This window comes from Stegostoma tigrinum, chromosome 1, assembly GCF_030684315.1.
Source record: "Stegostoma tigrinum isolate sSteTig4 chromosome 1, sSteTig4.hap1, whole genome shotgun sequence".
NCBI classification, from domain to species: Eukaryota; Metazoa; Chordata; class Chondrichthyes; order Orectolobiformes; family Stegostomatidae; genus Stegostoma; species Stegostoma tigrinum.
The window spans coordinates 39,964,606-39,987,359 of NC_081354.1; the positions used below are offsets into that span (position 1 = coordinate 39,964,606).

At 39.1% G+C, this 22,754-nt stretch overlaps 1 protein-coding gene across 7 annotated transcripts in view; it reads right to left on the bottom strand.

Moving 5' to 3' along the window:
* The window catches only part of gria2b (glutamate receptor, ionotropic, AMPA 2b), a 141,647-nt gene extending 119,482 nt beyond the window's left edge, over positions 1–22,165 (bottom strand). For 2 of the 7 annotated variants that reach the window (XM_048543878.2, XM_048543910.2), the window contains exons 1-2: positions 21,311–21,672; positions 20,837–20,977 (exon numbers count right to left, since the gene is read on the bottom strand). In XM_048543878.2, coding sequence (XP_048399835.1) covers positions 20,837–20,977; positions 21,311–21,404 — 235 coding nt within the window. In that variant the 5' untranslated portion in view covers positions 21,405–21,672. Of the gene's footprint in view, positions 1–19,871; positions 20,211–20,836; positions 20,978–21,310; positions 21,675–22,078 lie in introns of those variants that run through there. The other 5 variants (XM_059644847.1, XR_007248841.2, XM_048543869.2 and 2 more) reach the window with 5 other exon arrangements.
* Between the last annotated feature and the right edge of the window lie 589 nt (positions 22,166–22,754).

Genomic DNA, 22,754 nt, shown 5'->3' on the forward strand with positions numbered 1-22,754 from the left:
TCAGGTGTTTAATAAAGTTTCTGATGGAACCATTTTTCTCTGTCCTCAATTTTTTCTAGGTTTTATTTTCTCCAGACTCAGGAAGTGCTGCAGCACTTATATTTTCATTGGGAACTCCAAGTTTCAATTGGAATGTATTTATAACACTGACTATATGTGCTAAGTCTCTGTCCTTACAACCAGTTCACAGTTCAGCTTGTTCAGTTTTGACATTTGTCCGTAACGAACCCAACACTGATCAACTGTGCATTGTTTGACAGCTCATTACATACTTCATTCCTTAACTTAAGAAAAATGACGATTGTCAAACATCAGATTTAAAATCTTTGTATGATCTTTCCTTGTCTTAACTATCTCATATCACTATAGATGATCAGTTCACCATAGGCAGCACTGAATTCATCAAATCTGGATTTAATCGAGCACTGCTGAAGGGCTCCTGCTTGAACCAAGTTTACAATCTTAACAGTAACTTGCATTTCTTGAGAAAAGTCCATAATTTAACTCACTAATGCATGCTGATGGAGTATACAGTGATAATTGACAAAAGAGGACAAATTAGAATAACTTTTGCAAAATCCTATAAAACTCGCATTCAATCCAAGTATGGCTGGTGCACCATCAGTTGTAATGGAAACTCGTTTCTTGATTGGAATGATTTTTTTCAAACACATAGGGCGGCACAGTGGCTCAGTGGTTAGCACTGCAGCCTCACAGCACCAGGGACACGGGTTCGATTCCCACCTCGGGTGACTGTCTGTGTGGAGTTTACATGTTCTCCCTGTGTCTGCGTGGGTTTCCTTCGGGTGCTCTGGTTTCCTCCCACAGTCCAAAGATGTGCAGGCTAGGTGGATTGGCCATGCTAAATTGCCCGTAGTGTTCAGGGGTGCATGCATCATAGGGGGATGGGTCTGGGTGGGATGCTTCAAGGGGCAGTGTGGTCTTGTTAGGCAGAAGGGCCAGTTTCCACACTGTAGGGAATCTAATCTAAAAAATACCTTTTGAAATTTATTGTAGATCGTATCACCCCATTCTCCTCTCTTTCAGGAAAGAGGAAGGCAGACCCTTCTTAGTTGTTATATTCTGAAAGCACAAGCTTAAAATATCAGTGGGCTGTATTGATCATGTCAACTGATTAACTGAACTGCAGTGAGATGTATTTAGATTAGATTCCCTACAGTGTGGAAACAGGCCCTTTGGCCCAACAAGTCCACACTGCCCCTAGAAGCATGCCACGCAGGCCCATCACCCAATAACCCACACACCCCTGAACACTACAGGCAATTTAGAATGGCTGATCCACCTAGCCTGCACATCTTTGGACTGTGGAAGGAAACCAGAGCACCCAGAGGAAACCCACGCAGACACGGGGAGAATGTGCAAACTCCACACAGACAGTTACCTGAGGCTGGAATCGAACCCGAGTCCCTGGTGCTGTGAGGCTGCAGTGCTAACCACTGAGCCACTGTGCCGCCCTTTATAGTCCTTCAACTCTTACTATAGTTACTGAAAGATGTCTTTGGACAAGGATTCCACTCATGGTCCCTATCCCTGTATAATGAGCAAGGAACAGAGGGATACAAACCATGTCAGGCTGATGGGATTAGTTTTGAATGGCATCATGGTCACATAGACAGGTGGGCCCAACAGCCTGTTCATATGATGTGATGTTTCATGTGTATCTTACTACTGAGAAAGAGCCAAGTAACTTGATCTGGATTGTCATTATTATTTCTTCATGGTTGTTAAATTTTTCGAATGAAGAGTCGCTACTTCTTTAATTATTTTTCAATCTGTGAATGATTTATTGGTCTTGTCAGAAGAAGGCAAAAGCAAAATGATACTTCAGACTCAACTTTGGTTGCTGGTTTAGCAAAAGAAATGGCAGTTGATCTTTCAAATGGCCTTCAGCTCATCATATTTCCTTGTCTGAAACATACTGTTCAAAAGAAAACTACCTTTGAATTTACTGTCCATCGCAAGGAGCAGATAAATAATGACTAGTTATCTGGGTCAATATGAACGGTCAAAAAGATAACTTCACCACTTGATTTCTTTTATATTATTTGACTGGTTGTAGGCAATTGTTGGTTCAGTCAGAATTTAATGCCCGTCCATAATTACCTTTGCGAAGGTAAGTGCTTTTTGAGCTATTACAATCCATGTGGTGTAGATAGGTTCATAATGCTATGAGAATGAAAGTTCCAGGATCTAACCACTGAAGCTGAAGGAAAAAAAATAATGAACAGAAAACTCACAGGCAGCGTACTTATGTTTTCTTATGTAAGCTGATGGTATGGTTCACAACCATTGACACAGAAAATTACCTACACTCAGTTATTGCTAATATTGATTAAAAAGCAGAATTAATCAAGACTTGACATGGGCTCCTTTCTGTTCCTCAAATAGTGCCACAAGACCTTTTGTGCCTATACCTCAGGAGAAGAATAAGGTCTCAGTTTGACACTTCAAGTCAAAATGTCATCCTCATAATATAGAACTTATTTTGTTTTATGCAGAAGATCAGGCTATAATTTGCGTCCAAGTCAGATAGGGATTAGAGGTAAGATTACCTCAGAGGTGAGCATGTTAGCAACTATCAGGAAAAGGACAAAGTCTCACCAGAGAGGAATGTATAGGTTGAATACTAATATTTTTGACAAATCGTGCAAATTCCAGACAACCTTTCCTCTCTTACTTTTCCTACTAACTTTTTCCTCTTTTCTGCGTAGTCCCTGTGCGATTGTGTCAATGCTACAGGTAATGCAATATCATACAGCATGCATTTACTCTTTTTTATAATGTCATTAATAGAATTGCTGAGCTATCACCTTATTGCAAGCCATCATTAAAATGTTCCAATATATAACATCAGACTATCAATAAACATTCCATTTTCAGTTGCAAGGAAAGCAAAGGCGATTTCCATTTTTAAAAAAATATGAGAAACATGTCCTATAAATATACAGTTGATCCTTTGATCTCAGCATCACACTACAGGGTCACATATGTCATTTGTCAATGCTAATATACTTTCCACATTGCCATATGCTCTAATTTGGTTAAGTAGCCCTATATGTGGTACCTTATCAAACGCCTTTTGCAAATACAATTTTATTACATCAATTGGTTCCCCTTTACCTATCCTGTTTGCTACCTCCTCAAAAAATTAAAATAAAATTGTCAAGCATGATATTCTCTCATGAAACCATGCTAATGCTGCTTGATTATATGTTCCTACATGTTCTGTTATTTCACCTTTTACAATAAACTCAACAATAAACAATAAATTATAATAACATTTCTCTAAAATATGCTAAGCTGGCCTTGACTTAACTGTGTCTTGTCTCTTCTCTTTTTGAATAAAGATGTTTCATTGGTAGTTTTCCAATCCTCTCAGACTTCTACAGAATCTGAAAATTCCTGAAAGATTTCCACCACTGCATCCACTTCTCCATAGCCACTTGCTTTAATATTCGAGGATGCCACCAACAGAGCTTGTTGGCCTTTAACCCCAATAGTTTCCCTAGTACATTTCTTCAGTTTGGTTACTGTATTTATTTCCCCTTCCCCTTTTGCCCCTTAATTATTTAGAATTTTTACAATGCACTTAGCATTTTCTACTATGAAGGCTGATGCGAAGTATTCATTCAACTTCTCAGCCATTGGTAAATTAATAAGGTGCCTACATAAATGATTAGGAAGTGTAGATGGCAACAAGATTAGTAGTCTGGGAGGATGAGGTTAATGACAGTCATTGAATGAATACAGTGCATACAATACTGAACACTGTTATCCGTCGGGGTTCAACAGCAGAATTAATGTGAGTTTTGATCCTCAAAGTGTAAGGTTGCAGAGCGATGACAATGGCACTTTCCCCAACAATGCACATACATTCACTAACCTTCTTTCTGCACTTCTGATCATCCTTCGTCATCTGGGGTACAATATGAACCCATGCTGCAATCTGTGTCCAGATTGGCTGTGTCCAATGGTGTGGATTCCTGTGGTATTTTAAGAGGAAAAGCGACTGTCGTACTCTCCACCAACCTGTCCTCCAACACGTTCAAGTCTCTATTTTTTTCTCAACAACCTGTTTAGGGATATTATTTCTCACCTGTGGAGCAGGCCATATTTGAACACACTACCACTGTGCCAAACTAGATTGTCTTTCTTCATTACTGAAGCTCAAAAACCACAGTTTGAGGAGTAGTTCCTGGCTTGCAGCATCTGAAACAGTTTACAGTTATACTTTAAATATGGCTCCTGAGCCACTTACATTGGAAACTTTATTACAAACCTGTCCAAAAGCTAGATTATATAATTAATGAGCAATGGTTTGGGCACCATGAAACTCAACTCACAAACACATTTTAACTGCAAACACTAAAATTCCACCTAATGCGTTATTTCCAGTTTTAACAAACTTTTTCAGGAAAAAATAAGCCCATAAAAAATAATTTTACATCTTGGATAGACATCGATGTCACTGGCAAAATTGTCAATAATAATTCCTCATCTTCAGTCCCAGCTGATGAAATTGCTTCCATGTAGGATGTACCTTCTAATGAAATAAGTTGCATAATTTTTGGCTACACACACACACACACTCGCACACACAGGAATAGGGTATTCATACACATACAACAGATGAAAGGTGCAAATAGATTAGCTTTCACTGTTGTTGCAAGGCTACAGCACAATCCATGGTAAATTTCAATTATTTACTTCCACACAATATGAACTATCATTAGACATAGAATTGACAGATTCAGTATTATGATTGTATGATGTAGTGCACAATGCATTATTAGGATGCTGAAGCTTTAGTGCCAATTTGCAACAAATGGGTCAAACCAAGAAGGGCTACTTTATAACTCATTTGCAGGATAAGGTTTTTAATGGAACGGCCAGCACTTACTCTCAATCCCTAACCACCCCTGTGAAGGTAGTGGTTCTGAGACAGCTTCTTCATCTCTGCAATTCGTGTGGTGTAGGTACTGCCATTGCTCTTTTAGGGAGGGAATTCCTGTATGTTAAACCAGTAAAAATTAAGGAAATATTCATATATTCCCAAGTTAGAATGTTGTGCAACCTAATTAGTGAAAGGTAATCTTCTCTGTAAAGTTTTTTAGATCGCGTTTCAGGCCAATTCAATAGCGATCACTGAAGCAGAAAACAAGAAAACATTGTATTTCTTAATTTTAAAAGATGTCTAAGCATCTCTCTGGAAGTAAAGCACAACAGGCTGAACGTATATATAGGTATTTTTGGTTTCTATGTTTCAAACCATTTTGATAAGCCTCAACTTCCTGAATTCCAGAGTGTTTCACTAGTGTTGATACTCTGTAGTTTCCTTGGAATCAGAGAACCTTTTCAACAGATTCTTTTCCGTACCTTCTTGTAATCCTCACCTTTACAAAGACAGAGAATAATGTCACCCAAGATCTAGCTTGTTATTAAAGACCTTAATGATATTAATGGTATTGAAAAAGACTGAGCTAGAATATCAGGACTTCCAACATCCCTGATCAGGAAATCTTTGGCAGCTGATTTGTTAAGTGAAACCAAACATATGGGCTCAGCCTTTGGTTGAAGTTGGACACGCAGAAACTTAGAACAAAAGCTTGGTTTCTTTGGTTGCTTTACAAAGAGAATGTAAAGTCTTCATTGCACTTCAGGGCAGACAGAGAAATGACTTCAGCATAAGTCATAATTCCCATTTTACCCAAAGGTACCTGGGAACTTGCTATTCAAAGATCAATAAAGGAACCATTTGTTGACCACATGAAACTAGTGAACTTTAATAGGTATCAGGAAAGTTCTTTTTGCCAGTTACCCCTAAATTTGTATTATAAATTATGGAATTACTGTGTGTATATTAGCTTCAATAAGTGTCCATTACTTTGCTTACATTCTCTGAATTAGCTGAGATATGAATTTATTAATATTCCCCACAATAGTGACAAATCTGCAAAAAAATTTAAAATGTCTTGAATATTGAGATAAAATGCAATTCAGTTTCATGTCCACAATGCTGTTAATTATTTACTCCTCATAAGAAGTGTGTTAAAGGAAGGTTATATAAGACTTATTTTGAAAGGAGTTTAGTTGTTCATATTAGAAAATTCTAGGTGTTACTACTCCTGGAACATTAAAATCAGGTTCATTACGAATGCAGAAATAGGTTAGGAAGAGAAGTTACAATGTCAGTGTTGTTTGTTTCACTTCTATGTGAATAGAATCAAATGACTACCTGTTCACACATCACATATTGAAACCAAGCCCAAATTTAAGATGTGCAGAAAAGGAGGTTTGTAAAACTATCATTAATTTAGGATCTTTTCACTAATAATGGTATATCTCATACTTCCCTTGATTAGTTAAATCCAGTTTACCTGTTCAGAAAGCTTGTGCATTTATGTAATTTAAAGTTTATATTTTAAGAAGTGATGATAAATTTCTCTCCACAAAGAGGTTGATAAATATGACAGTCCTGTATTCACTTGGGTGCTCCAATATCAGACATGACTGTAAACAGCAATAAATCAAACATGTCACATCAAAGCAAAACATTTTTAAATGTATTTTTATTAATTACTGAATAATGTGAATTAATTTGTTAATAAAAGGTTAATTGACTGTAGCATTATCTTTTAGTTGTTCTTTGGTTTCTTGTACTCTAAAACTCTCTTTTTCAACACCTCCCCACAAGTAATACCTAAGAAAAATAACCATTTGTCAAGTAATAAAGTACTGAAAATGTTTGACAATAGTTTTTTTATTGGTTCACTGACTGGATTTTGCAGCTAATGTCCAGTTGATGTTATAAACGAAGGAGTGTAAAACAGCAGGTTATATTTCTATGAAGTCTTCCTCCTGCTCATTTATTGTAACTTCAGCAGAAAATCCATAAAAATTCTAGAAAACTGGTACCCCATTTACTCCATTGGACCAGAATTTGCCAAACCAATAATGTTGAGTTTAATGCCACTTCTCGTAACTAGTATGTAAGTCATCTAGCAATTAGAGATGAAGAGGAGATGCCATGTATTTCCTCAATTGCCACATACTTCTAAATCATCTATACCACTTTACCATTAACCTCTTAAAAGCAGCAATTCTCCTACAATTTCCAAGTTGGACTGCTTCTAACACCCTTAGTGATCAAAATTTGTGTTCTTACAATATCAATTTACCCCTCCAGCTCAAAAAGGGAACAAATGAATCTAGCTAATTGCTAATTTATCCTATTTGTCCTCTTAATCTAATCATTTTCCCAATTTTATTTTTCTTTATGTGCTTGATTTGACTTTAATTCATCACATTTCTATCTGACTGTCCTTATTACGCAATCTTTAAATTTATCTGATTTAATAAATCTGACTTATTAAGGAAATACACAGTCCATCCTGACATTCTTCAAGGTGTCAGATGGTACATTACTTCACTGTTTGATTAAAGAAGGGTAGAACTTCATGCAGCACCTTTCATGTCCAACATTCCAAAATGCTTTACAGTCATTAAGTACCTTTGAAGTACAGTTGTTACATTATTAGCCCCTACTTTAGACAATTTGAGGCAGAAGGATTTCAGCTGAAATGCTGGGGTGAAGGCATAACTACAAAGTTGGGTACATAGCTCAAGGAAATCTGGATCTTATTTCTGGGTTTTCAGAGGCTCTTCTCAAAAGCAAGAGAGACAATTCTGCATATCTCTCCATGAGTAGATTGCAGAAAAATATGTATTACCTCAACTGTGTTGCTGCCTAGCAAAGTTGATCCCACCCAACGATTATTCTACAAAATGCTTTTTATTTTCAAAAATAACAATATGTTTTATTCATGAAAAATTTCATAGTCATGAGAGCAGTTCGGTTCCGTGCAGTCTTTGCATGTGGAATTTGACTTTCCCAATGGTTCCAACAATCAAACCCAAGGTATTTCCTACTTTTGCAAGATACTATTCTATAGAAATTGAATTTTCACTTTGGATCATCAGAAGAATGGTTTCTAAATCCCGAACCTGCCTGGAGGAGAAGCTGTCACTGCCCAGTGAGTTTTAGTGTTAACTCTGTAATCGGCATGTAGATATGTTTCCTTTCCTATTATACATGACTAGAGGCCTAGACAAAGGACTCCCAGCTTGAAAGGGGCAGGTGGCTACAATAAATGGTAAATAACTGAGTGGGCTATTTAATATTGAAATATCCTCTCACCAACTTTTTAAAAAGTTTCAATAGAAATCAATAAAAGTGCCTAGGTCACCATGATCATTGGAGGTTGTACAGGGAATGCGTGGCAGCATCCTTCAACAAAATGAAATATGGCTTCACTCTCAGGTAGACTGACAGGAAGGGCAAAAAATTTCCAAAGAACTGCGGCTGCTGGAAATCAGAAATGAAAACACAAATCACTGGAAAACCTCAGCAGTTTTAGTGGCATCTGTGTAGAGGAAGCAGAGTTAACATTTTGGGCCAGTGACTGTTCTTCAGAATTGAGTTTAGCTTGGAAAGTATGCTGAAAATGGGGTGGGGATAAGGGGTTACAGGAAAAGATAGGTGGAGATAGAGCACAGAGGGAAAGAAGAACAGTTGGGTAGACAAAGGAATGGGAAGAGGTTAGCCTGTGGAATCAATAGCTGCTAATGGGGAATATCAGTAACTGACAGTGGGTTGTTCATGGTAGCAGGCCAAGTGATGACAAGGTCTGTTGTATGGACGTTGGGTAAGGACATGGGAGAAGGTGTTCAGGCCCTAAAAGTATTGAGCTTGATATTGGGTCCTAAAGGCTGCAGGGTCCCCTTTAGTTTCTGTCTCTGACAGATCTGTTTGGAGTACTGCACCCCTGGCCTGTTGGGTTTCCACCTCCATGTAGTTAAAATGTAGTGCTCCCAATCATGTTGGGAAACTGGCAGATGACTGGAAAATCCCAGTTGGTCAGGTGTCAGTGAGACTAATTGATGTGCGGCAGCAGTCAGCCTAGCTGGGCTTCAATCTCACTGACACTAAACTGGTTAATACTGGAAACAATCTTGGGGCTATGGCATGCCAGCCACTGCCTGTTTTTTCTGTGCCCTGTCTTCCTCCCTTCCCAACCTCACCAGAGCATAAACATTTTGCCCATTGATGTCTACTGTGACTTTCTTAAAACATACAAGTCATAAAAATTCCTTTGACAACACCTTCCTTCTTTAACAGGACTTCCCTGTTTTCATTCAGGGCCAATCAGAAAGTTTTACTAAGCAAATACCAGGGTGTTTCAATGTTATATTTCATTACAAGAAGATAATTAGAATTTTTGGTCATAATTACTCTATTGATTTAACTAGTAATGGTGAATTTTCTCTCTTTCTTAATCAGGAAAATCAACCCTAGATATTTATATCATGACTGAACCACTTTCAACATTCTCTCACCAAGACATCATTGTCTACCGGTTTCTGTGTCTGTGTCTCTGATGAATTCAATCCTACTTCACTACCAAGAGTAAAATCCTATTCATGGTAAGATGCTGATTAAGAATATACACAAGCTGCATTTGATATGATCCAATCAAATAAAGTTTGCCAGCTATTTCTAAAGCAGAAAATATTTGACAGCTAGACCACATTCTACAGGCTAATCTTTGGTTCTGATTTATTTACAGATTATGGTTCCTTAAAGCAAAAAAATTTAACACAATAACTTTATGTAAGAACTGTTCCCAGAGGAATTACATCTGTTTTAATGTTAATTTCTTATATTCAACTGAAAACCATTCAAAAAATGTGGTTTTCCTGAGTTCTCAGAAATATTATAAGTTAATTAGTTTGGCATACAGTGATTGTTGTGATGGCAAGTCCAGCCAGAAATGAGCTAAAAACAACTGCAATTACATGAATGGCTGTATTTTAAAAAAGGTTCATCAGTTGAGGACAGAATTTTGACAAGGGCTTTTGAAGGGTCTTGCCCTCAGCTGGATAACAGTAAGCAGCTAATTTACTGACACAGCCAGAGAGATCTCTTACAGTGCTGCACTTTCTCAAAATGGCACTAAATTAGATGCACAAATCTGGAATCAGTGCTCCAAACTTTAACTTAATGATTCCAGCAACAGTGCACAATTAACTATTCCAAGTTAACACAGTGGCCACAGAACTCACTAAAACTGCAATCAACGACCACAGTTCTCATGAGGATCCTTCTACTCATTTCCTGCTACTTTGGTGAAAGGTGAAACAGTACTATTAGGTCAGAGTAAAAGGCATTTACATTATATTTAATCCAGGGGCTTCCCCAAATGGGGGTGATTCCAAGTGTAGATCATAAGCTGAAATATTGGGGTCACAAGCTTCTGGGGCAGTAATGACCATCATTGAGGTCTGACTGGTTTATAAGAGCCGAACTCCCACTCTAATAGTCAATGCTTTCCTCATCCTGACATGTTCGCAGTTTCCACTTAGAAGTCACAAGTTTTCAAGCCTGAAAACTGGGTCTCAGTGGGAAACAGCTTGGAATGTGCGATATAATCATACTGGAAGCAGAGATCACACAATTACTGCTTATGAAATTTGTGCAACATTCCCATGACTCTCTCACCAAAATTACAGTGATCAATCTGGAAAACATCCAAGGAAATCTACCTTCTTTATTTTAAGAGAACTTGAAGGAAAACAATTCAAGAGAAAAAAGATATAAATTATAGAAGATGACTTTAATTTTTAATGCAAACTTCAGAAAAAATGTCATAGACAAAGATGCATGGTTACTGGAGAAATAGGCAATTATGAATCTGGTTGCTGTTAAGCTTTCTCCAAGGCATTCACGGTGCATGAATTTTCATTACTTCACACTTGGATATTTTCTGTTATGAAGAATGTTTTCAGATTAAAGAATATTAAAAATATGAATCTGGAAAGTGGAATACTTTCTCATTCAAGCACCAAGTATCAGAGGTCTGAGGTGCAATAGTCCATATGTCTAGACAAGGAGGCCTAGGTTCAAGACCCACTTGCTCTGGAGGTGTGAAATAACTTCACTGAAAAGATTGGTATAAATACCCAGCACCCAGTAACAAGCTCTCTGGGCCGTCAGAATACGATTAGATGCAGTATAATCCCGTTCCAAGCTGCTGCAATAATGTGTCTCAAATGCAACCTTAAAGAAACACATTGTGGTGGTGACATTTTTTTCATTTGTTACAGTAAGGGAGTGAATTTCTGGAGGAGTCGCCCCTTAATTTACAATAACTTCAGTAGAAGTGCCACAAACCTTATCAAAAGTGTAATGGTGGTTTACTGCATGGTTTTCCAGGATGTTCTACTTTTGTGGGAGATGATCAGGAGAATGTCTGAAGGAAATTTACCTTCTTTCGTCGCTGGGCTATTAATCCAGAGACCCAGGTAATGTTCTTTAGGTTCTGTAGTCTCTTTCAGTGAGATTATTGATTTATTACTATAAGAAGTTGCCAAGAGCAATCTCCAGCTGGAATTATACTAAGACCTGCAATCTAATTTGACATAGGATGTTTATAGCAACACAGTCTCCCGTGTTTTGTGATACAATGCAACGTACCTTCTCTATGGCGTTAGTTCTTGAGTAAAAAATGATGTCAGGGTGCAGAAGACATTTTAAAGAAAGGTTTTGTACATACATTTAGAGAAAGTAAATGAGGTATAGGAAATGTTTTCAGTAAATGGACAACTGCAAAGGCAATTAGACGTGATGGCTTTCTCGACTGCATCTTCCACACTGGGATCAATAATTCATAAAACGGATTTTTGTGTTACCGTTTAGGACATGTCCAAGTTTATTATTGCAAATGTCCACTATCAACAGGCGTTTTCATTTTCTTTTAGAATTATTACACTTATTATATGAGAGCAGATAACATATTTGATAATTCAAGGTAAATATTCTCTACAATAAATAATGATCAGCAAATAATGACAATCAAGTTATAACAATGATTCCAAAATAGATTACACTTTCTCACACTGATTTTTAAAAACTCATTCATGGGATGCAGGCTCATCAAACTAGGTTATCAATTATAGGTCATCTTTAATATCCTGGTGTGAGCTGCCTTCCTGAACCTTTTCAATCCATGAGATCTACACAATGAAGCTGGGTAGGGAGTTCCAGAATTTCAACTAATGACAATGAAAGAATAGTAAAGGAACACAAAGTTTCTTGCGTGCCCATGCATCTGCTATCCTTGCCTCTGCAGAGGGCAGAGGTAAAGTGTTTAGGAGATTTATTTTTCCTTTATTCATTCACTAGATGAGGGTGTCATTGCCTGTCCCTATTTGCCTAGAGGGTAGTTAAGAGTCAACTACATTGCTGTGGGTCTGGAGTCATGTATAGGCCAGACCAGGTAAGGATGACAATTCCTTCCCTAGAAGACATTAGTTAACCGGATGGGTTTTTTTTTGGATTCACGGTCATCATTAGATTCTTAATTCCAGGTATTTATTGAATTCCAACTTCACCATTTGCCATGGCAGGATTGAACCCGGATCCCCAGAACATTACCTGGGTCTCTGGATTAACAGTCCAGCAATAATACCACTAGGCCAACGCCTCCCCCATGTTGAAGAGTAAGTAATGGCAAAAAGACAAAGTTTAAAGCTTTTTATCTGAATGCACACAGCATTTGTAATTCGAGGAGTTAATGATACAAGCAGAAATAAATTCAGGTGACTGAATAGCAATTACACAGATGGGGTTGCTAAGTGACCAAGACTGGGACCTCAATGTTCAACTGTATTCAATGTTGCAGAAAAATAGGTAAAAAGGTGAGTAGCTTTGTTAATATAGAAAGGTGTTGGTGGGTCACGGATAGTGATGTAGGTGCAATAGATCTTGGTGTGGAATCAGTTTAGGTGGAAATAAGAAGAGCAAGGCAAAGAGGTCATGGGTGGGAGTCATCTACTGGATCCCACAGAGTTGCCTCATTGTGGATAAAATATATATGAAAAAATAATGGAGGCGATCAAGAAAGGCACTAAAATCGTCAGGGGTGATTTCACTCAGCTTATTGATAAATTAAATCAGTAAGGGTAGGATGGATGCTGGTGTTGTAGAATGCATCAGGAACTTTCTTTTAAGAGCAGTATGTTACAGAATCTTTCCAGGAGCAGTCTATTTTAGACCTTGTGATGTGTGATAAGGTAGGATTAATATGAAATATTGTAGTTAAGACTCCTCTCGTTGGAACTAATCACAAGTAGTAAAATTTCAAAATCAGTTTACAGGTGAGGAGCTCAGGTCTTACACTAGTATCATCAACTTAAATAAGGACAATTACAGAGATATGTATGGGATCCATCAAGGATACAAATAGGAAATTGATAAAAGACAACAAGGAAATGGCAGATAATTTGAATCAATATTTTACATTGGTTTTTATGGTGGAAGACATTAAACATCCCAAAAATAACTGATAAACAAGGTGTGCATAGGTGGAAAGAGCTTGTAATAGTACTCTCTATTTGACAAAGAGAGCTAAGGTATTTGACAAATTAGGGATTAAAGATTAAAGACAGAAAGTCACCAGACCCGATGACCTGCATCCAAGGCTTTTAAAGGAAATGTCTCCAGAGATAGTGAAGGCATTGGTTGAAATATTCCAAAATTTATTGGATTCCTGTCACTAATGTGACATCTCTGTTCAAGAAAGGAGGCAGACAGAAAGCAAGAAATGATGGGCCAGTCATCTGGCATTGAGAAATGCTAGAACCCATTACTGAGGAAGAAATAACAGGACATTTAGAAAGGCTTAGCACAATCAAATAGAGTCAACATGATTTTCTGAAAGGGAAATCATGCTTGACAAACTTGCTCGAGTTCTTGGAGGAAATAATAAACCAAGGTTATAAAGAGGGCGAGTAGATTTAGTGAGTTGAATTTCCAAAGACATTTAATAAGGTGGCACCTAACAGATTACTGCATGAGACAGGAGCTCACAGTATTGGCAGCGATGTGCTAGCATGGACTGAGGATTCAATATTTATGATAGAGGGAATCAGGTGCTGATTAAGCAGGCTGCTTTGTCCAAGATGTTGTCGACATACTTGAATGTTGTTGAAGCTGCAATTTTCCAGGCAAGTACAGGGTATTTCATCACACCCCTGACTTGAGCCAAGTGGATGCTAGATGTTAGTTTAGGGAGTCAGGAGGTGAGTTACTCGCTTTAAAATTCCTGGACTCTGACCTACACTTGTCGCTACATTTGTTATTGGCTGGTGCAGTTCAAGTTCTAAGTAATACTAAACCCCAGGGTGCTGATTGTTTAGGATACAGCTATTGTAATGATATTCTATGCCAAGGGAAGAGGTTAAATTCTCTCTTACTGGAGATGGTCACTGCCTGACACTTCTGTGGCATGCATGTTATTTCCTATGCAAAAGCCCAAGTCTGAATGTTGTCCAATATTGCTGCATGAAGGTGCCGACTGGTTCAGTAAATGAGGAGTTGTAAACAGTATTGTACAGTATGCAATCCTCAGCAAACATCCCCACTTTTGACCTTATGCTGAGGGGAGGTTACTGATAAAGCTACTTTTGATTTTTGGCCATATGATATTTCACTGATGTGCAATCCTACAGGGACATCCTAGGGCTGAGATAATTAGCCTTCAAAAACCACAACCATATTTATTTGTTCCAGGTATAACTCCAACTAATGTAGAGATTCCCCAAATCCCATTGACTTTAGTTTTGCTAGGGCTGTTTGATGGTAGTTCCAGTCATTTACTGCCTTGATGTTAAAAACAGTCTCTCTTGTCTTACTTCTTCAACTGAGTACCAACGGCATTCAGTCATGATTGACCTGAATTCTCAGTCCTATTGAATGTAAATTTAGCCAGATCAGGCTTAGATAGCACTGTTATACTGGACATGCTAGGCCACTTTTTTTAATTCATGGTGTTAATATAGACTTGACTGGGGGAGGGAAGAAGCAAAGAGAATAATGCAACAAAATCTGAGAGAGAAACACATAGACTACATAGAACATAACAGCACAGTTCAGGCCCTTCGGCCCTCGATGTTGTGCCGACCCGTCATACCAATCTCAAGCCCATCTAACCTACACTATTCCATGTATGTCCATATGCTTGTCCAATGATGACTTAAATGTACCCAAAGTTGGCGAATCTAGTACCGTTGCAGGCAAAGCGTTCCATTCCCTTACTACTCTGAGTAAAGAAACTACCTCTGACATCTGTCCTATATCTTTCACCTCTCAATTTAAAGCTATGCCCCCTCTTGCTCGCCGTCACCATCCCAGGAAAAAGGCTCTCCCTAGCCACCCTATCTAACCCTCTGATTATTTTATATGTTTCAATTAAGTCACCTCTCAACCTTCTTCTCTCTAATGAAAACAGCCTCAAGTCCCTCAGCCTTTCCTCTAAGACCTTCCCTCCATACCAGGCAACATCCTAGTAAATCTCCTCTGCACCCTTTCCAAAGCTTCCACATCCTTCTTATAATGCGGTGACCAGAACTGTACACAATACTCCAAGTGCGGCCACACCAGAGTTTTGTGCAGCTTCACCATAACCTCTTGGTTCTGGAACTCGATCGCTCCATTAATAAAAGCTAAAACACTGTATGCCTTCTTAACAGCCCTGTCAACCTGGGTGGCAATTTTCAAGGATCTGTGTACATGGACACCGAGATCTCTCCGCTCATCTACATTACTAAGAATCTTACCATTAGCCCTGTACTTTGCCTTCTGGTTACTCCTACCAAAGTGCATCACCTCACACTTGTCTGCATTAAACTCCATTTGCCACCTCTCAGCCCAGCTCTGCAGCTTATCTATGTCTCTCTGCAACCTACAGCATCTTTTGTCACTATCCACAACTCCACCGGCCTTAGTGTCGTCTGCAAATTTACTAAACCATCCTTCTATGCCCTCATCCAGGTCATTTATAAAAATGACAAACAGCAGTGGACTCAACACCAACCCTTGCGGTACACCACTAGTAACTGGTCTCCAGGATGAACATTTCCCATTAACCACCACCCTCTGTCTTCTTTCAGCAAGACAATTTCTGATGCAAACTGCTATATCTCCCACAATTCCATTCCTCTGCATTTTGTACACTAGCCTATTGTGGGGAACCTTATCGAACGCCTTGCTGAAATCCATATACACCACATCAACCGGTTTACTCTCATCTACCTGTTTGGTCACCTTTTCAAAGAACTCAATAAGGTTTGTGAGGCATGACCTTCCTTTCACAAAACCGTGCTGACTATCCCTAATCAATTTATTCTTTTCTAGATGATTATAAATCCTATCTTATATAACCTTTTCCAACACTTTACCAACAACTGAGGTAAGGCTCACTGGTCTATAATTATCAGGGTTGTCTCTACTCCCCTTCTTGAACAGGGGAACCACATTTGCTATCCTCCAGTCATCTGGCACTATTCCTGTAGACAATGATGAGTTAAAGATCAATGCCAAAGGCTATTGAACAATTGTGTCATTGGAGATGTAGGAAGTTCACCCATTGCACTGAATACTTGCTCCCAGTTCTTTTGGTGGCTTGATTTTCCTTGCATCATTCTCAAATATAATTTAAAATTGTTCATGATTGAAATTGTTCATGACTGTTCATTGTTTTTATGAATTTCCCTCACTTAATATATTAACCATCACATCCCACAAATGGTCTGTAACAAAGTTAAAACTTGACGATGACTAATAAAATGATTGGTGCACTCTGTTCTGATGAATGACCTGATATTACCAAGTTGCTGTTGGTCTATGACTTCTCTTGTACATCATTGATAAAGAGCAGCTAAGTTTGTTCTGATAGATCAACAAGTTTATTCAACAGTAGTGAAACTATTCAGGCCAGGCAAATGCCTAATTTAATCAAAATTCAATGATGAATTGGTTGATCCACTTGGGATAGTGGTGAAAATGCTATATGAGGCCTCAAAGTTCCAAGGTTCAGAGCAGTAACTAGTTTGTATCCTGAGTTCTTCATGTCGGCCAGCAGCCTCGACTGAGAGCGTGCTTGCTTGGTAACAGTTTAGAGCTCAATGAGCTCACTTGCAACAGATACTCAGCACCCAGCAGCTCCTTTTCAGTGGAACAAAGTTAAGAGATTATGCCAGACCTGCTGAACTTCTCCAGCACTTTCTGTTTTTATTTCAGTCTCCAATATCCACAGCGCGTTACTTTTATTAATAGAAATTCTGGATTTGTCCAACGCTCATTTTAATGGCAAATGCTTTCTTTTATTCGTTCATGGAATATGGATATGTAGGGTGGTCTGGCATTTATTGCCCATCTCCAGTTGTCCAGAATGTAGTTAAGAGTCAACCACATTGCTGTAAGTTTGGAGTCACATGTAGACAAGTCCAGGCAAGGCCAGCAGTTGGATTTTCATGATAACCAGCAATGGTTTCACGGTCAACGACAATGCCTAATTCCAGGTCTTTGTTGAATTCAAATTCCACCATCCATCATGTCAGAACTTGAACCCAGGTCCCCCAATCAGGCAGGCAGAGCAGACTTGATGGGCTGAATGGTCGAATAAGGCTATGCTATTTTACAGTCTTATGATCATTATCCTGATCTCTGAATTAATAGTCAAGGCTCACTAGCCATTATTTAGTCAATTTCATTTTTTTAAATAGGATGTGGGTATTACGGGCAAGGGCAGCATTTGTTGTCTATCCCTTGTTGCCTTTGAATTGAGTTACTGGCTAGGCTATTTCAAAGCGCAGTCACGTTGCTGTGGGTCTGGTACGGATGGCAGATTTACTTCCCTAAAGGACATCAAGGACAAGATGCTATTGTCAATGTCACAATTACTAGCCTTTACTTATGAACATTCAAATTCAGCAACTACGATGGTGCGATTTGAATCCAAATCCTCTCGCACTCCGCCACCATATTCCATTTCCCCCATCCCTGTTCATCAGGGCAGTGGCTGGCATTCAAACCGAGTGCTTATTTTCTCGTCTAAATGATCTATAGACGTTCACACATTTCGTTGTAATCCGTAGTACATATAACATATAATGGTGAGCACAATTAGAAGACATAATTATCATTAGTCTATTTCGCTTCAACAACTGATATGATCTAATAGAGTTGACAGAGAGGAAATCATCGAAGGAAATCTGCTGGCTCAAATCGACATTAATCAGGAAAATGTTAAATCTATTCGTATTTGGGTATGACTAGAAAATGTAACGCTGAATAGTCAGTAAATCCATCAATTTGAATAGAATAGAAAGCGAGTAGTGCCCGGGTAAGACAGTGAAGTGTACCAATTTTAAAATACTGTGCATCCCGGACCTAATCATCTACATATATTAGCAAATCTAACGTTAAGATAAAACTTCACATTGAATGCGCCAATACCGAATTTGAGCTGAGAACTATTGTCCGACCTATTGCAGGAACCGGGAGTTCCTGGCATTTAGGGTAGGGTGGAACAGAGGAAGATATAAGGACGCGGGACGTAAACGTCATTACAGTTTTGTTGGGCAGAATGGCCTTTTTCTATTCTGAGACCTTATGTCACTTGTCTCCCCCGGCGGTAAAAGAGCAGACTGCGCCCTTTCTAGCTTAAGTACTGAGCGAAAAAAAACGCTGGCCCAACCACGCATTATTGCTTAAATTCTCTGAGTTAAGGACAGATTATTTCTCCATGTAAAAGGCTAGGACTATCTATTCTGCAATCGAATCTGGTGAATGCATTTAGATTTTGCGCCGAGCTGCCAGTTAGATTCACCCACCGGGATCAGCCATTTTATGGAAGTGGATCTCTGGCAGCTCGCAGCCAGGGACGGCTCGGATGGATCTTGTGAACAGCGAAGCACAGAGGTCAGATCTCCGCCTAGCCATGAAATGTCACAATATCCTTTATCTCACGCAGTCTGACACCTGATCAGCGGCACGTCTGTGATTAATCAATATATCAGGTTCGTAAAGACAGGTTGGAAGGCAACAAAAGGTCCTCTAATATATAGCATGAATTGAATTGTCAGAGAGCGGCAGGATTAGTGAGGGTTTTTTTTATCTTAAGTTCTGTCTCCATCTCCTTTTTGAGATAACCATGACGTACATAGGACGCTGTGCTGAAGAGAGAGGAAGGCGTCGAGCTGCACGGACAAACTGGATGTGTCGCATCAATAGTCATAAGCCCCTTGAACACACATACACCATGTCATTTTAGTCGACAGCAGTGGGCACAGAGATCTGTCGAGATTTTTTATTCTAATGTGCGAAATTGGCCAACACCTCCGCAGATCTAACAAGAATTCTTCTCAGGAGGAGATACTTTCGAAAAAAAGAGGAGCGCTTGGCTGTCTTAGAATTTCATTTCCAACTGTAACCTCGCCCCCAAGTGATTTTTCTTTGCAACTGCCACCAGAGTTATTACACTCATTTCCACTTCTCCCTTCACATCTAGCCGAGTCACAATTTCAAGAAGGAAGGCGGGCATATATTGAAAACAAGCATTAGCACCACAAACCATCGATTTCAGAAACCCCATTTGTAAAACAAAAAAGCCTTGGGTCATATCATGCGTTCTGGAGCAAATTGGCTCAACTAAAAAGTGCCTTTTGGAATCCCATTGTTCAAATTCCCAGCACGACGCTGTTGCTGAGCTTTGATTTTTAACTCGATCCTAGATGTTATTTCTTACATATACGAAGTCAGTTTAGCTTCTGCAGCAGAGGCAAACATCGAATCTAGTCGGTCATTAGCAGCCGGCAGCCTTTGAAGAAATTGCACACGTACACAAAAAAAAGCTAACACCGAACAACGAACCAGCACAAAGCAAGTTCAAATGTACATTTGGGACATGACTTGAGTTGCACTGGTAAAAAAAAACAGTTGATTTTAGTACCTGGTGTGGGGTCTTCTCCCCAGTAACTCAAGAGCTGCATATAGACCTCATTTCCTAATGGGGTGTGATCATTTGATGCGGTGGATCGTAGTTGCTCCCCACCCCCACCATTTTCAGCAATCTATAACGCAGATGGGCTCTGCTTTATAGAGTTGTCTGAACCAGCGTTACACGTTCTTTCGGGAGCACACTATCAACTCTTCCCATTCCAGGGCCAAAAAAGAAACATAACTGCAAGCTGCAAACAAAAGAGATCCGCTCTGTAAGCAATGTTAGCTCGGTCACCAGCTGAATTGAGCTGAAGTCTCCGTCTCCCTTGAACAGTACTTGACACAGTGGGCTAAATGTTGGTTATACCACTGCAGTGGTGTGACGTCAGCTGGAGATCACTTACTTTATGATGGGATCTCATCTTGTGACTTAATGTAATAAATAATAGTTAAATAATAATTCAATAATAAATGGATTCAATATTGAGGGGAGGGTGATTATTAAGGTACCGAGATTGGTTTCAAGCTTGAGTTGATCGTTAAATCATCCCCGACATAAGAATCCAATGGCACTCGGCCGCTTGTTGGTTATCCCACTCATTCTCTCAGTAGCGATGTGAGTCATATATCTGATTGAGTGCTGGACATCACTGCTTATCCTGCTTCCAAACAGGGAATCAACTGCTACTAAATGTGTATGCGGGATACGTTTCAGTTCACTTCAGAGAGATACCCAGTTACTGAAATGAGTATGGCTTTTCTAATGCGACCTTTAACGCTCACTACAGTTTACTTTCCCGGACATACACGACAAAACAGCCTGACACACAGACAACAGCACCTCCAGCCAGACCCAAAGTTCAGCCAGAGCAATATTCAAACGAAAAACGAGAGGTTAGCTTTCCCTTATCATGCTCAGGGATACGAGCATTCTAATACATCTAAGTGTCCGCCTCAGTCACAAAGACTACTTACATGCATTAGTAATGGCGAAGCTGTTTGCCACCTCCAAATTATCAACATGGGGCGTCAGCCTCAATTCATGGGAATTATGCTGAAAAATTCCTAAACGAAACGCACTGTATTCCTGATCTGCGCCTCTTGGGAATAACCCTCCTGGAATAGAGAAACACCAACGGGTTTAATCCGATTTATTCACAATTCATTGAAGGAAGTTTATCCAAGTGGTAATATATTCGTTATCAAAAACAAAATTAGGTAATTTTAATGCATTCAAATTGAATCTACGGACGCTGAAATATTGAGAGATTAAAAATCTCGATCAAGCGTTTTCTACCAAAGCCAGTGATGGAAGGCATTATTACAGAGAATACTGAAGGCGAGTACGATCGATACTGCAAGTCTTTTTCACAGCAGGTTCCGGGGGGGGGGGGGGGGCAGATTTTATGGTTTCTGATAATTACAGTTATTCTGCTCAAGGAAACTCACCTATTTGTACGCTGGTGGGAGAAGAGGCACCAAAAGCCAGTCCGCAAACCCAAGAAGCTAGGAAGACCGATATATGCTGCATAATTTTTTGCATTGCCGAAAAAAAACTGCAAGCTCGGTATAGTCCTTCCCTCTTAGGATTAGTCGTGAGGCTCAGATGCCTTGCATAACGCTGTTATACGAGAGAAAGGGGAAAAAAGAAAGAGGAAAATAATAAGCAGTTCGTTGGCGAACGCTGTCTCTCCCGACTGAAAAGGCGATATAGCAGGAGCACGAAGAAGATGTGGGAAGCAGTTTTAGCACTGCGCTTTACCCAGCATCACCTCTCAATACAGCCACGCTGCCAGAGACCTGTCTTGATTCTTAATAAATCCGAACGCACGAACATAACCGATCGGTGACCGAACACATGTGCATTGCTCCCTACCAATCCATAGCACTTCATTCAGATTCATCAGGCGTCCATATTTTTCAGAATGCTTTGGCTTGCTCTGTTTATTTTAATATTGTCACAGTATTTCCAGATATTAACGCCACTATTACAATGATTCAACTTAACGTGCAAAGTGTGAGAATGGAAAAAAGAGAACCAAATATCCCTTAGTATGCCCGTGTTATTCATGCTTCTGTCGACAATTTTGACAATTTCGTTTATAACCCTCCTTTAATAACCATAACATATTTTAGTAATCTTCCGTTTTAATAAATCCACTAAGAATCTTATTAATTATGCATGATGTTGTTGCTACAGCGCTGTTTTACTCATACCTCATTCCTTACAGCCAACGTGAAACAATCGTGAGAAAACGCCAGTTACACACAAACAAAAATTGTCATCCGTTAGCGAGGACCAGCATCACAGCAACGTGGTTAATGTTTGCCTGTTGTGACTGTTCAATATTGTCATGTTTGTTGAATTGGTTACAGCATTGAGTAATTAATGTTTAAATTCATAATCGATATTTATCATTGGAACAAGCAAAGTTTGAACCAATAGAGGTAATTTCTGTTGCCGGATCATTAAGTGTTGTTGGGGTGGATTCAATCAAGTACAAAAACAGAAATTGCTGAAGAAACTCATATAGAAACTGTATAGAGAAAACAAAGTTAACACTGCCAGGCCTACTGAGTTTCCCCAGCAATTTCTGGTTTTTGTTTCAGATTACCAGCATCCAACAGTTCTTTGTTTTATTTTAGAATTCAGTTTGGTCTTGGCTATATTCTGACCATATTTTATCCAAGTTTGGCTCTTGGTCATAAGGAACCCTGCAATGTAGACATTGTAGAATATGATGTCTGGACGAAAAGAGAAAGACACCTGAACTGACCAAACATTCAATAATTTCATGATCGAAGATATCTGCTTATTTTCGGTCAATTATAAGTCTAATTTCAACTCAAATTCAAATCAGATAGAGGAGGGCGCGGCATAACGGAGGCGATT